Below are 16002 nucleotides of genomic sequence, written 5' to 3'. Positions count from 1 at the left end.
AAATAAATAACATCCACGCGCCGGGTCTAGCGGCTGCTCGTGAGTTCGAATAGCGCCGCGGGATCCTCGTCGGCAAGAGGGGCAATGACAGGGAAAGCCGACGACGCAGGGGGCCCGGAGTTGAAGGTGCAGAACATTCACGTCGGATTGGTCGTCAAAGGGGAGACTAAGCGGAAACGAGGAGATCGGCTGGGGGGACCGTCGAGGAGAAATGAAATGTGATTGGTGGAAAGTCGTGGAAAGTTCCAGGAAGTTTGGGGAAGAGAATGAACGGAGAGACAGAAAGGGGTTGGGGGGAGGGGCTGAACGGAGCGATTCCCTGACGCGTGACGCGTCGTGCGGAAGACGTAATGAAGACAAAGTTCAAGAGGCACCCGGGTGGGAGCATCTTTACACTGCCGTGGACAATCAATGGACCTTTATTATTGTGACTCACGCAGGCGCGCGGCCATTGCAGTGAGCTGTGTACAGATATCTGGACGGCTGGATGGATGATATTCTAGATTTGAAGCTTTCGTGACTGCAAGGATTCTTAGGTTTTTTCGGTAAAGTCACGTAGGTAAAAATTTTAAATTAATAAAAGTTAAATAAAATAAAAATAAAAATCACGACGTTTCGATTGCAACACAAGCAATCATCATCAGATATAAATAAAATAGCAACAAAACATTCTAACCAGAAAAACTATAGACAAACATATTTTTATTTTATTTTACTTTTATTAATTTAATTTTTTTACCTACGTGACTTTACCAAAAAAAACCTAAGAATATGGATGGATGATGTTGCACCGCAGTGGTCCACGCTTTGACAAGTAATTTGGTGATGCTGCATCGCTATTGGTGCTCAAGCACAAATAACAAACAAACAAAAGCAACACCTTTGTCAAGAACACAGTGGCTTTAAAGAAAACATACATAATAGATGAGGTTTTTGGATCAAAATTCGTATCGAGCCCCAAGGTGTAAAGTGCAATCTCTGCTACCTCTCATTATCCACTCTGTCTCTCTGGCCCCTCTATTTACGTGCTATGAAGAAGGCACATGGCTTGAAACGTCACCCGGTGTTATTGGCAGGGGTGTTGAGATTCTTGTCTATATTGAAAGATCGTCGAGTACATTATGGAAGTTGTAAATATCTCCAGCGCACGTAAACTCCATTCTCACAGCGATCCACACGCTCTTAAGTTTGCCCTTGTGGCCAGTCCCACCATCTAGCGGAAAAGAGTCAACACTGAATCTCAGACCAATTTACAAATGAGACGGCAGGCTTAATGTCCCACTTACCAAATGTACTTGCAGCAAAGTGTGCGGGAGTGGGCGATGTCCCTCAGTGACCGGTGTCACCGCGACGCGGCTAAGCAGTAAGATGAATATACACATCGCGAGACCAATCTGACGAGCCTTACGTTGCAAGTCAATGTTCTGGAGCACTCGCTCGCTCGCTCGCTCACTCATTCCTTGACGCGATACGCGGTGTTCAAAGGTCTTGAAGTAATGTATTACTCAAGGCAGGAGTGCTCGCTGGAGAGAGCCGTTACTTGAACTGTTTATTATTTTGATGAGCAGTGTGGCTGGGGGAAGGTTACACGGTTGGTCAGCGCTGATCACAATGGCCTCGCAGAGAAATTCCTCAATTACTGTGGAGCGAAAACTAACAATCTCCTAGCCGGCCCACACACTAATGTTGCCTCTGTCTAATTTTCTCACCCCCACTGAAGTCTCACCCTCACTTGGTTTGTTTCATATATAGATAAACACGTTTTTTTCCTGCCAAAAAGCAATGCAGGCCCATGTGTTAGTCTGCAGCCGAAACAGTAGAATTTCATCGCTTCAACGCAGAGGGCCTCGGTGAAAATCCCCTCAAGGCCGTGTTTCTTCAGGGTCCCCTCCTCCCCCTCTTCTTCAAGCGTCGCGAGTCACGCAGGGACCGTCTAATAGCCGTGTGGTCAATCCGCTCAGAGCACCTCACGCATTTTAGCCGCACTACATCAACCCCCGAAGTTGTCTCTCCCCTTTATTGCATCTCCCAGCGTGCCTAAACAGCAACTTCCCCCCCCCGCTTAAACCACACCGCTGGGTTATTAGGCCTACATTAATAACTGCCATATGCAGCCCTTTGGCTTGGGGCTAATTTTACGCATTAGCATTTAAAACTTTTACATAACATCGCGAGTAGAACCTCTATCAATGTCAACATGTTTATTTCGGATTAAATCATCTTAAATATTCTCCGTCGAAAAGAAAACCCACGCCTCTGCGCCTACGTATAATGATATTTCTGTAATGACCTTAAATGTCCTACATCTGCGACCAGTTCCCTTTCCCGAACTCACATTATTTACAATGTTGTGGCATTTCGGAGAGCGTGCTTTAGAAATTTACTGCGTGTCTTATCTGTAATGCCATAATTGGCATGTGGTCACGGGACACTGTAATGTAAACAATGTGTTTCACGTCAACTCCGTATTCCCAGAAAGACAGTTTACTATGAAAAATAAGCACGGAATACGGAAAAAAATACACAGTGCACGTGATTGAAGTGAGAACAGCACTAACAAAGCCTTGGCCACGTGCGCTGGGGCAATGAGAACGAAGTTTATCAGCGGAGCCTGCCAGACAGCTTTAGGAACAAGAAAAACCATCAGAGTCCGCGAGCTAGGGAAGAAAAAATTATGAAGACGCTCAACAAATGAAAAGAGATTCGCAGTCGAGCTCTCGCATTAGTAGGAGCGGTCTTATAAAGGTCGGTAGAAATGTCTAGGACAGCAGCGGTAAAAACCCTACCGTTGTTAAATGATTTTGCTTAAAAAATACGATTATTTCTTATTAATGGTATTCATCTCATTGAAGCTGGTTTGTATTAAAATTGAATGAAATTAGTAAGTAATTACATTGTTAATTTAAACTAAAGTCGGAGCGTCACGCTGCTCATATGAGTAATGGGATGGTGTGCGTCTCTATTATGCCGTACGTTAATAAACCACATTTTATATTCCTTACTTATAAACTGATATCAGTTTTCAAGAACCATGAAAAATTATTGTGATACAAAATATTTAATTAACAAAAATAACGCACTGTTATTTGTTGTTAATGATATATCGTATCAATTTAAAACTGGCTGGGTGATCCAGAGGAGAATACTGGTCAATATTGTTTAATATATTTGATCGATATATTTCTCCAGTATCTATGCGAGTTGGGTTCAATGCCAAAGGCTGGCGAATTAAACTAGACAATCGGTGTTGCTTTCTCATCTGATAATACCGTCACGTCTGGTAAGTTTACAGTTCTCGGCCAAGTCATGGATAGAATAAATAATAAAATGTATCTTCAGACAATATCCTTTGCCCCCTCTTGCTGGGCTGCACTGAGCCTCAGGAATTTAAGCAGCAACAGATGAAGGGTGGAAATTGCTCGCGAGTCCATTTGGGGCAGGAGAACTATGATGGAGAGAGCCCATAAATCAGGTTTTGAAAAGTTTCTCTCGTCCCTCAATGCAGAGCCTTATCTGAAATTTGAGCAAAGCGCGCACGGAATTCCTCTGACCGCATCGAGCAGACAGAAACATCGCAGCGGTGCATTGTGGTGATTACTATAATTATTTAGGTATCGTTGTGTAGAGGACGGCTGCCCAGGAGATGGAGCGATTAAATCAGCTGGGATGCAGGTGCTTGGTGGATTGTTACTCTGCAGAATCGCGAGAGATGGTGGTTAAACAGGGGAGGGTCATTATCCAGCAGCTTGCAGCTGACGATTACATACAAAGGAAACCATCACCGCGTAGAAACTACGACGCAGAACCAAACGCGATCAGTTTATCTTAAAACCTATTCCGATAGTCCACGGCCAGTGTATCAAATAATATCGTCCACCAGGGAACATTTCCAGTAACCTTCAATGGCAGGAAGCCCGTACTGGGGAATCAGATTTCCATTCTGCATTTGACCATTTGGCAGAGCAAAGGGAAATAGCAAAAATTGGGCTTTCCACCTGCAGGGAGCGTAGGGCTTGCCATTGGATATGCCCAGCTGGCAACACTTCAACCTTTCATACAACATTCTTACTGTAATTACATGAACATATAACTCGAGCCGTGCCAGAGTTATAACAGTGTAGCCACGGCACATGCACGCACAAAAATATAATGAGGACATATTAATAAATATAGCAATTCCCACCCGTCAATTGCTCCTGTAGCTTTGTCAATCCACTGTTGGATGAAGGGCTCAACAACCATATCGTGCCAGTCCTGATGGGTTTTTTTTGACCGTTTGGTGAAGTTTGGTGGCAAGAGGGTGGCCCAGGAAACCGCTTAGATGTGGCTCTTAGCCGTGGTCGGGCATCGGATAACAGGAGGAGTGAGGATAGCACTGGTCAACACACTTTTTCTGGCATAAGGTATTCCAAAGGTTTTAAGGTAATTTTTGGGTGCTGACCTAACCCTAATTTGAGATATCAAATATTGCATTTTCAATAAAAACTGTAGAATAAAAATATTAAATAAATGTGGATATCTACATAAAATGATATTATAAACACACTATCCTAAAAATACAGCACCATATTTTAACACTAAAGCAGTCATTGACTCGCAACAACTTGCAATCATAAGTGACAGAGTTAATTTCGGGTAAAATCAATGAAAATGGGGTATGCCGATGGCATAAAAATGAGATGTGATAAAGCAAATCTGAGATCAGATTTGGAATCAGCACCCTGAAATTAGTCTAAAACAGCTGCAAAAGTCCAGGCCAGAAAAAAGTTTTTTTTTTGTTGTTGACCAGTGTAGTTCATAGCTCAGCGCACGACCAACACGTCGCTGCTGCTACCCACTTGCACGCGCAATAAATACTTTCAGCACGCTGCCTACCCACGTACCCAATGGGCATTGGGCAAGGCTCAACGTCTCGAGCCAGTGACGCAAAATTCCACAGTCCTCTAGCCGGGGACAAAGTCCATCTACAGAACCGCTGTTGACCTCAGCTAAAAAGTAGTTCTCCTTTCATCAGCCCTGGATGAATGATAGCTCGAGTCGACCCAGGACCAGGTGATGAACGCTCAGCCTTGAGACTGGGAGTGGGATGTTCTCCCACAGCGAAACCCAAGGCGTCCCTGTTTGACCGGAACAGTCCCGGTGTCCTGAAGTTTGTGGGCAAATCTGCAATTGGTTCCGCTTATTTTTTTTATTTCTGACCTCACGGTCGACTCATGATAATGGCCACTAGGCCCCCACTACCTGAGCAGTAGTGCGGGCTCCGTTGGTAGAGCAGTAGGTGGGGCGTGTAGGAGCGTTGGCGTAGCGGTTAGCGCTACGCTGCGCTACGAACTCGGCGAACCGAGTTCGATTCTCGCTCACGCCCAACACCAGTGACTATTATCTGAACCGGTCCTGTGACTCCCCTAGGTCGACTCGGCCTCAAATGAGTACCTGGTGCGGTGTGCAAACATCACCGCAAAGGGGGACATGGTGGTGGCCACCCACCCCTCGTGTGCTGTTCATAGATGCTCGCTCACAGCACTTGCCCCAACAGTCTGTCACAGGCTACACGGGGGATCTTTGTTTTGCGGTAGTCAGAGCTAACGTCACGAATAGAGAAGGGGAGGCCACTCACGGTGTGGGCGGGGCTAGTGGGTGAGTGGGCGTGGCTAAGTAAAAGTAGGCGGGGCTAGTGGGTGAGTGGGTGTGGCTAAGAAAAAGTAGGCAAGGCTAGTGGGTGAGTGGGCGTGGCTAAGTAAAAGTAGGCGGGGCTAGTGGGTGAGTGGGCGTGGCTAAGTAAAAGTAGGCGGGGCTAGTGGGTGAGTGGGCGTGTCTAAGTAAAAAGTAGGCGTGGCTAGTGGGTGAGTGGGCGTTACTAAGTAAAAGTAGGCGGGGCTAGTGGGTGAGTGGGCGTGTCTAAGTAAAAGTAGGCGGGGCTAGTGGGTGAGTGGGCGTGTCTAAGTAAAAGTAGGCGTGGCTAGTGGGTGAGTGGGCGTGTCTAAGTAAAAGTAGGCGGGGCTAGTGGTTGAGTGGGCGTGGCTAAGTAAAAGTAGGCGGGGTTAGTGGGTGAGTGGGCGTGTCTAAGTAAAAGTAGGCGGGGCTAGTGGGTGAGTGGGCGTGTCTAAGTAAAAATAGGCGGGACTAGTGGGTGAGTGGGCGTGGCTAAGTGAAAGTAGGCGGGGCTAGTGGGTGAGTGGGCGTGTCTAAGTAAAAGTAGGCGGGGCTAGTGGTTGAGTGGGCGTGGCTAAGTAAAAGTAGGCGGGGCTAGTGGGTGAGTGGGCGTGTCTAAGTAAAAGTAGGCGGGGCTGGCAGCTCGCCGCGTGTCCCAGTGGAAGGTCCCAGACATTGGGCAGACTTGGGCAAAACCACCCCACGTAGCCAGTGCCAAGCAAGACCAACCTCTATAATTATCTGGATACACACAGTACCGTACATAATATATCTATCTGATTTACGTGCGGACTGAGTTATAGGTGGATGTGTGGAAAAGTGCGAGATGTGAACGTCGATATCAAATGAGAGCTACACCGTCAGTAAATACTTCACTGGGTGTGGGCGGTTAATTGGTCAGGGCAGATACGTGGCATTGCACTGTGCTGTAATTACATTCACCACATGTGCACAACGTTGCTCAGTCGTTGGTGAATCAATCTCATTGCGCATCACTTTCACACATGGTCACTTTCCAAAGGTAGCTGCAACTGAAAATTGTAAAACAAAAACCGCACCATGAAGATAACGAGAGTACATTATGCTCCTTCATCGATCCACTGCCAGCAATGCTTAAAAAAAAGTGGCCCCTGTGAATCTCCGGGCCACTTTTGGCCAACAAGTGATGGGGTTCATCTTCTTGGTTCTTTCGGTAAAGTCACGTAGAAGGGAAGTAATAAAATAATAAAAATAAAACATAATAAAATAATTCTCACGACGTTTCGGCCACAACGCAAGCAGCCGTCCTCAGGTGAAGACCAGGTCTGTCGGGGAGACAGCGTCTGAATGAAATACCACCACGCTTGGAGCGTATATTTTATTATGTTTTATTTTTATTATTTTATTACTTCCCTTCTACGTGACTTTACCGAAAGAACCAAGAAGATGAATCCCTGCAGTCACGAAAGCTTTAAATCGAAATTTAAGCGATGGGGTTACCTTGGAAGGTCTGGCTCGGGTTGAGTCTGGCTTGCGTGCGGCTGATGGGCCTCGGGGTGGGCTTGGCAGTGGGTTGCTTCTTGGTGCGGGGCGCCAGGGTGCTGTGCACGGTGGTCACCGCTTGCGGTTTCACCGTCGTTGCCACGGTCTTCTTGGTGGTGGTGGTGGCGGCGGTGGTGGTTGTGGTGACGGCGGCGGCGGCGGTGGTGGTGGTGGCTGCTGTGGTTGTGCTGGTGGCCGTGGTAGCGGTGGTCGCCGCCGCTTCCGTTGTGGTTGTGGCGGGCTGCGTGGTCGTTGGGACAGTGGTGGTTGCAACACTTGTGCTTGCGGTGGCAGTGGATGCAGTGGTGGTGGGTATAGATGTGGAGGTGGTGGTAGGCATGGTTGTGGTGGTGGTGGTAGGCATGGTTGTGGTGGTGGTCGTGGTGGCCGTGGTGGTTGTGGTAGTGGCGGCGGTCGTGGCCACGGTGACTACGTGGGTGGGTGCTGCTGCGGTAGTTGTTGTAGGCTCGGTCGGACGTGTGGTGAGTTTGTCTGCGACTGTGGTTTGTTCATGCACCGTGCTTGCCTGTCCCTCTGTAACGGAGGTCCGTCTCGGGGTTCTAGTGGAAGGTTCATGCACTGCGGAGGTCTGTTCCGCCGTAGGCTCAGTCGCGGCCGTGGTGGTCTCATGCACTGCTGTGGACCTTCCCTTTGTGACGGTGGCTGCCCGGGTGATTACGGTGGCGAGGTCATGCACTGCGGTGGTCGGTTCAGCCGCGACGGACGACGATTCGCTCGCGGCCGCGGTGGCCTCATGCACTGCGGTGGTCGGTTGGGTTGAGGTGGTGCTCGTGGGTACCGTTGTGGTCGTCGTGGTGGGTTCGGCTGTAGTTGTGGTGGCTGCGGGTCTTCTCGGCCTGCTCGTGGGTTTGGGGGCACGGGCTCTGGGGAGGATCCTGGCGGCCGTGGTCAGAATCGGGCTGGACGTTGTGTCCACCAGCGGCTTGCCGCTCGGCCCGTAGCCGTACAGCAGAGAGCCATTGTGTCCGAGGATAGCCTGCCCATTCACATCTGCGCGGCAGGGGTTGTGCGGGCACAGCGGCGTGGTCGGGCAAACGAGGATCGTCAACAACGACAACAACAACTACAACGCACGGCATGGCATGGCATTATCGCTCCGGTGTGTTGGCCAGTGGCACTCTGTGATACCCGTCAAACTCGCTCCGCACGCTGCGTAGCATTCACTTCTTTGTGATCGTGAACGTGTTATAGCTGCAGAATGGTTTGAAGCTAAACATTGTCAATTATAAAGATCGACCAAGTCTCTGTAAATGGGGGTGGTAGTAAAAGCTTACTGAAGCTAGTTAATGTTAGGAACAAAAGGCTGAATTTTATCATTTATTGTAAAAACAGACGTTAATTTATTTCTGCGTAAGGGTTTCACGGCCGTGCAACGAGTCGCTCCGATTTGTGCCAACGACCCGCTTGCACGACTTCTCCAAGCGCTGTAAACCGCACGTAACATTACTATGACTATAAACTACAGTAATATTATCATCATTCTGGAACACAATAATTTGGTTCCTAACGAAGCTGCCCAGCACGTGGAGTGAAACGTCGTTTTATCGTGCCGAACGACGCGTGGTAACCCGGAAAAAAAAACCCACATCGGAGGGCAATAGAGCGCAATTGGTGGAAACCTACGTGGTAGCGTTATATAATTACCACAATTGATGCCCCGGCTCCATATGCATCTCAGAGCGAGTTTGGCTTGGGGTTTTAATGGCCGTTGAGCTGCAGATGAAATTACCCATACCGCCGCTGCTTTTTTTCATTCAAGGCTTTTATCACGGAATTAATTACCTACGCGAATTGAATTACAACTTGTGTGCCAGATCTGCCACCTGATGACTTTAAACGCAACGATGGAGCAAATAGACTGTATGAACGACCATGGCCAAATTCTCCATTTACTCATCATCATAATCATCATCATCATATATTACTTGATATCACTCCTCACACGAGTATAAAATAAATCCCGAAGCACCCACTCCTTTTCATGTGCTCTCAGCTCCAGCAACCGAGGCCCTCTGGAGAAGACAACAGTGTCTGCAATAATCTCCTCCTGGTTATCTCCGCTGCCCAACGCTCCCTGCCCCCTGTTCCAATCCAGGCTCAGCGTCTGCCTCTTTCCCCTCGGCTTACGATTTGACTGTCTCCCATCCATAAATTGATTCCAATCACAACTTACTTACGAAAACGGGAACACCTCCCCGTTTCGTCACCTGTAATTCGCATGGTCCCCAATCTTGTGCTTTCTGCATTTGCATTTAGACGCGCTATAAATCCAGACCATCTTGCATTTGTAGGCCCTGGCATTGCTCGCTCACGCCACTGTTGGTGGAAGGGCCTCCACTCGGAGTAGCTCTGTACAGCCTCTCTGCGCATGACTTGGCCTGCTCTTTCATGCTGGCCACATGACTCAGAAGATGTATTGAGTACCCACTCATTACCCCACCACACGTGATTTGTTGATCAACTTAACTGTAGCATCATTGCATAGGAAGAGCCTCCCACATATGTAGTACATATCTGGCTTGTGGATTTGGACAAGAGACGGTGTAACCGTATTATTCCCCACCACAAGGGATACACCAATAGACATGTTGCCACGTGACCATTTCATTCCTGGCAGCTCCAGATCAAAACTAAGCGAGTTGTTAAAATGCTACGGTGGACAGATCGTAAAATGGGTGGACAGATGGAAGAGCGGGTGGATCAGTGTTCGGAAGGCTAAACAAAATGCTGAATTGGCAACAGGATGAATGATGGATAAATACCTGCCACTGAGCTTCCATCGTGTCCAATGCACAGCTTCACTGGTTTTCCGTGCTGATCATAAACCATGTTGCCATCTGGCGTGAACAGAACTTTGGTGTTTGGGTCGATCATCTGTTCGAAATCAGAGTAACAGTCGGACGGCAGAGTTAATGGACACATCTCACTTTACTGCTGAGAAGAAAGGGGCTGGGTTGGGATTTTACGATCGTTTTCAAGGCGTAATTCTGAGGGACGATTGCAATAGCAGCTACGCCACCATTTCATAATATCACCTGAGCCACAGCGTCCTGAAAAATGGCCAATCTGTTATAGCAATACAAGGACAGAAACACTTACAGGTTTAATGCACCCATGGTACAGATATATGCCTCCATCCTGTATCTCCATTTATAAAATTGAATATTTTTGGTCAATCAGCTTACTGGCTCTCCAGACCAATGTTACCCAGCAGCATTCGTTTAAGCGAGCAATAGAGCATACACTTATTGTTGATGTTATCGATTATGCAGAAACATAATTACAACAAAGAATATAGGGCCTCAAATGTCAGTGACTTCCTGCTCAAATGAGCATCGAGTCTGTGGCTCATCTCCTGATGACAGCCACTTAACCAGTAGTGGATATTCCCCATTCCTATCATGGGGGTGAGTCTGTCCATAGGACAGCCACTTTTCTCTTCCCACAATGAAGTGCTCATATTTATCAACCCTAAAGGAGCGATGGGGCTGAGTCGACCCCCGACCAGGATTTGAACTCGCAATCTTCTGCCTGCGAGCCGCTTGCTCAACCGCTGAGCCACCCGGCCGTATTAAGAACATGGACTTCTTTCGCACCACACGTGGCCAACCGTGCTAATCGGAGGTGCGACAGAAAAGTATGCCGCCAGTGTTTACACGCGGTCACACAGCAGCTTCCCGTGAATGCATAAACAACGCCATTTCGACGGTGCTTCTCCGATCCATCCGACCTGCGCTTGTGAGTGACCAAGTGCCCTCTCGTGAATGCGTGGAGGCTCAACACGTACCCATTTCCCGATGAGATTGTTTTCGGCGAAGTGAGACTTTTTGTCGGGGATGGCGCTCTGCGCTTTGGGAGAAGGCCTCTCCTTCTTGTCCGTCCGTGGACCCAGCTCCGACTTCCCGTTTTTTCCTGCAGACGGGATCACCCAAGTCCTCAGTTGAATCTCCCCTCGGGATGATGGCCCTGCAATTGCTCTCTCGAGCCGCTGTTCTGGCACATGGGTCTCCAACCAGAGGGAGCTTTAGAGAGGCCCTCTAGAGGGAGTGTCTGGCCTACTCTTCCACAGTGGCCAGATGTCTTAGAAGAGGTGGGAGTACACGCACTGTCAGCTGTCACTCATCGCTGATGTGGGCCAAGGCCAGGAATTGAACTCAGACCTCGTGGTTTATAGAACAGCGTGATTACCACTGCGCGACCACCCCATCCCACCTCACCTTCACTCTACGTGAACGGTCGGGGTCGAAAATCTTACTTGGGATCGAATATGACTGCTTTGCAGTGATATAAGTAACTGAGCGAGCTAATAGTAGAAACACGGTGTTGTCAGGTTGATCATATTCGCCTTTAGTACCCAATTAGTACAGCTGACATGCTTGTCGTGACAAATACATTTATTTTGTGGGCCTTGTCGATGTGGCATTGTGCGGCCACGGGCTCTATGAGATTAATTCGTGGGCCAGATATGGCCTTGCAGGCCATAGGTTCCCCACCCCTGACATACAGTACGTAGGTCTTTTGTCATATGTAAGTAAATGTATATATGAAGAGGAACACATGGATTAGAGAACATACGCAGATTAATGACACCGTTCAAAGTGTTAGTACAAGTATGCGGGGCTTGGGGCAGGATACGTCACTCGAAGGGACGACGGACGATGGTCAAAGCACAGCAATGGAATGGCAGCCAAGGGACGGAATGGGTCCCAGCGGACGTCAACCGGGGAGAGGCTTGCAGGCGGCGGGCAGAATGCGACGTCGCCGCGGGATGGCGAGAGACAGTGGAGGTGGCGGGGAGACCTTGATTCAAGCGGTAGAATGACCGGCCCAGATGGTGGTAATGGTCAAAACGGAAATGTTACAAGTCCTGCTACGAAAGCTGTTTGTCCTCAAGTCCAAGTCGACAATGCCGTTTCCCCTCTGCAGAAACACAGGAGTACGGGGGGGTTCATCCAATAGCGGCACGTTCCAACCGCTGTATATGTACACCTACAATAAGCCCACGAGAGCAGGTGGTCTCTTCCACGTGGGTAAGCGTGGCAGGGCTGCAACAAGCCACGGGCCTCCAACTGATTGGGTAGAGCAACTAGAATACGGTGCCGTCATTGTCTTGCTTGTTAAGTGGAATGTATGCGCAATGTCCATCTCTCTCGCCCATATATAATTGTGCTGATCTTTCCCCAACACACCGATTGCTGGTTTAAGGCTGAGCAGACTTAGGTGATGCCCATGGACTGGTTCAGATTATTGCCGCTGATCTTGGCCGTGGCCGGCAAATCGAACTCTGGTAGCCGGGTTTGTAGCGCAGTGTGCCAACCACTACCCTACCACTCCCTATTCACACGCACACAAAGATCCCCCGTGTAGCCTGTAACAGACTGTTGGGGCAAGTGCTGTTAGCGAGCACCTATGAAGGCTGGAACGGCACACGAGGGGGTGGGTGGCCAGCACCGCGCCCGGTCGCCTTTGTTTCCCCAGTGGCGATGTTTACACACCGCACCAAGTACTTATTTGAGGCTGAGTCGACCTAGGGGAGACCCAGAACCGATTCAGATAATCGTTACTGGTGTTGACCGTGAGCGGGAATCAAACTCGGGTTGCAGGGTTTATAACGCAGCGTGCGAACCGCTACCCTACCGGTCCCTCTTCACACACACATACACCATACACACACGCATGTGTCTATGTTGTTTGATGTATGTGGTAGAAGGGCACGTGTCCACACCATCAATTTTGTTAAGCAACCGGGGGCCAGGAGGCTGTTTGCCGAGTCAGCGACTTCTTGCTTGAAAGCATCTGGGCACGGCAGTGCCGTGTGACGAGCGTTGCTCTGGAAAAGCAAACGCGAAAACGAGCTCTTCTGTTTGTAGTTAGAGAGAGATCAGTGCACGCTGGCGGGATGGATGGCCAATTGAGGCCAACTTCTTAAAGCCGAAATTCGCCAAGCGTACCGCAAAAAAAAAGTCTCTAAATGTCACTGGACAGACCTTTTCAAGCCGTGGCATGCCGCTGGACTATTTACAAAGTGCTCAGAGCATTGTAAACTGATACAGCATTCTTATTACGTTCCTGCAAATTGCTCCTAAATGTGCATCACGTTCTCGTCCCAGAAAGTCGTTAGATTGGTCGCTCGTCGCTTTGGTTAAACGTCAAGGCGCAGCCCTGCAATTGCTTTCGCACGCCACTGCTAGCAGAAAGCCCTCCACTAGAGGGAGCTCGAGAGAGTCCCCTCGAGAGGATATTTGGCCCACGCTTCCATGCTGCACAGATGTCTTGGGAGAGGTGCGAGCACACACACTTTACCCCGCCACACGCGACCTGCCAATAAACTAACCACGAGTGGATACATTTAGACTGCAGGGCAGACAGAGGCGGGTAGACTTAAGAAACATGTTCATTGTTTCAACTGTTGCGCCGGGACATTGAATCAACTCAGTGATCTCTGGATTGTCCAGTGTGAGAACCATTACACCACAGTAGCATCCCAAAGTCACTGCGAAATCCCCAACAAAATCTCGAAGCTGGCAACGCTAGGGATGGTGCATGGGAAGGAGGTGGAAGAGGTGAAGGAGGAGGTGGAGAAGGAAGAGGTCGAGGAGGAGGAGGTAGAGGAGGTGGAGGAGGTGAAGATAACCATTCTTTCCGGGCGACTTCCGACGGATGGAATTGCTCAGCGCCTTGGGTGCCTTAGCAGAGGCCGAGCGAGGCCCTATGACGGAGGACGGGTCAGCGTTCAGTGGCCCTGTAAGCGAAAGCAGAGGTTGGAAACCGGAGGCAAACGTGCTGACACCACACCGTATCCGTGGCTGCTCTTCCCATTGGCTAGTAACGATGCACGCGATGGCCTGTGGAGATGGCAATGATGGGTTGAGTCGATTCCCAAGCGGGGTTGAACTCATGCCGACCCAGGTTTGGTGGCTAGGGTTCCCATCTCTGGGGTAGGAAAATAAGAGCCGGGACATCTCACGGGCATGAGGATATCTCAGAATACCAGAAGACGGGAAAACCGAACGTAAATGCGTCGTCTTGAGCGACGCGCTATTAATACGCAGCTGACACAAAACTGGGACCATTCATGCTCCAGGAAGACAGATTTCCCAGTACAGCTACTACCTCAAAAACAGGACAATCCTGGGAAATCCAAGATAGGTACAAACCCAATCAGCTTGGTTAATTGTAAATACAAATGTGGTAGGACAGTGGTGGTGCAGTGGTTTGCCACGGTGCACCATGAAACCAGCAAAACCTGTTTTTTATCCTGACCACGGTACTGGCCAGCACGATGAAGAATGGCCAAACATTACCCATGACCAACAAGGCATGAGGAAGCCTTCGTCCTGCAGTGGATTGACAAAGTGTGTCAATTTATTATGATGGTAAAAACAATTGTGCACAGCCATCTGTCAATAATTCACTGCTTGATGAAGGCTTCCTCATGGTCGTGGGGTTTGTTTCCATCGTACTCCAGCATGCTCGCCACTCATTGTAAAGCCATGGTCGGGAATTGAACTCAAGTTACCGAATCCAAAAGGCATGGGTTCAAACCCACTGCTACGTAATAACGTAAAAAAATGTAATACTGCACCACCACCGAGATATTGTGTCTTGTCAAATTATAATTGGATGAGATTATTTTTCGTTGGGGCCACCACGCGCGTGCCGATTTTTACGGCTGTGGATCATTTTGACGATGAATATGTATCGTGCTAATTAAATATAATACACAGCGATCAAAATAATGATCCCTTACAGTTTAGCCATTTTTCCTTACTCCTTAATGCCGAACAAAGACCTTGCAATCTAATCCTGTGATTGCTTCGGGGCTTACTATTAGCTCCGTGTCACCCTGAAAAATGGCCCGTTTTCATCTAGTTTTAATGCCCACTTGTGCAATATAACATGAACACACGGAACAGTAGCCGTGCGCAAAACTGTATTTAGATTACAGCTCTCAACGCACCCGTGCCCAAAACAGCATTGCAGTGACAACATGTGTCAAGTTTTGATTTAAAGCTTTCGTGACTGCAGGGATTCATATTCTTGGTTCTTTCGGTAAAGTCACGTAGAAGGGAAATAACAAAATAATATAAATATAAAACAATAAAAATTATCACGACGTTTCGACTGCAACACAAGCAATCATCATCAGGTGTGAAATCCACAGCAAGAAAATTTCAAATTTTTATTGTTTTATATTTATATAATGTTGTTATTTCCCTTCTACGTGACTTTACCGAAAAGAACCAATAACATGTTGAACGTGGTTATTGCGGTTTAAATTGGAAACCTCTATCATTTCTGTCAAGCGCTGGATTAGTTCAATAGCTCCGGCGACATGTTTAGATGTTCACTTCATTATTTGTCCATTTCTGCTGGGTAAAATAATTGTTGTTGTCGTTGTTGTCGACAATGAACTAAATTATTCACCCCCTGCCACACCTAATGCCCACTTTCAGGCTGGTGCTCATCACCTTGTGCCACACAGGGGCAGCTGCCACTGTAGGGCTCCCTTTGAATGGTTGAAATGCTGAGGCATTTAAATGCAAAGATTATTAAGATTATTATGATCACTTGTACCCTCCGTCCCGTCAGCCTATCTAGTTTACTCCTTCCGGACCTAAGTCTTTGAAGCCTCAGACATTTTTCAACATCACAATGTTCTGTTCCAGGAGTTAATAACCGTTTGCGTTACAATCTTCCCTCTAAATCGCTCTCTTGCCTTGAAGTCATTACCTCAGGAACTGATTTTGATCATAAATTATTTTCTATTCTGTTTAATGATATAGGTGTGGAATGTTGTAGGTGCAG

At 48.2% G+C, this 16002-nt stretch overlaps 1 protein-coding gene across 2 annotated transcripts in view; it reads right to left on the bottom strand.

Moving 5' to 3' along the window:
• LOC133353580 (fibronectin type III domain-containing protein 1-like) overlaps positions 1-16002 on the bottom strand; it is a 67741-nt gene that overhangs the window by 35280 nt on the left and 16459 nt on the right. The window contains exons 7-11 of one of the 2 annotated variants that reach the window (XM_061569947.1): positions 13829-13936; positions 10982-11106; positions 9957-10068; positions 7973-8184; positions 7132-7414 (exon numbers count right to left, since the gene is read on the bottom strand). In XM_061569947.1, coding sequence (XP_061425931.1) covers positions 7132-7414; positions 7973-8184; positions 9957-10068; positions 10982-11106; positions 13829-13936 — 840 coding nt within the window. Of the gene's footprint in view, positions 1-7131; positions 8185-9956; positions 10069-10981; positions 11107-13828; positions 13937-16002 lie in introns of both variants that reach the window. The other variant, XM_061569938.1, reaches the window with a different exon arrangement.

This window comes from Lethenteron reissneri, chromosome 6 (genome assembly GCF_015708825.2).
Source record: "Lethenteron reissneri isolate LAM-NWPU_2019-01 chromosome 6, ASM1570882v1, whole genome shotgun sequence".
NCBI classification, from domain to species: domain Eukaryota; kingdom Metazoa; phylum Chordata; class Hyperoartia; order Petromyzontiformes; family Petromyzontidae; genus Lethenteron; species Lethenteron reissneri.
Note: the sequence above shows the minus strand (reverse complement) of the source record. Positions and strands in the feature narration are given on the sequence as shown.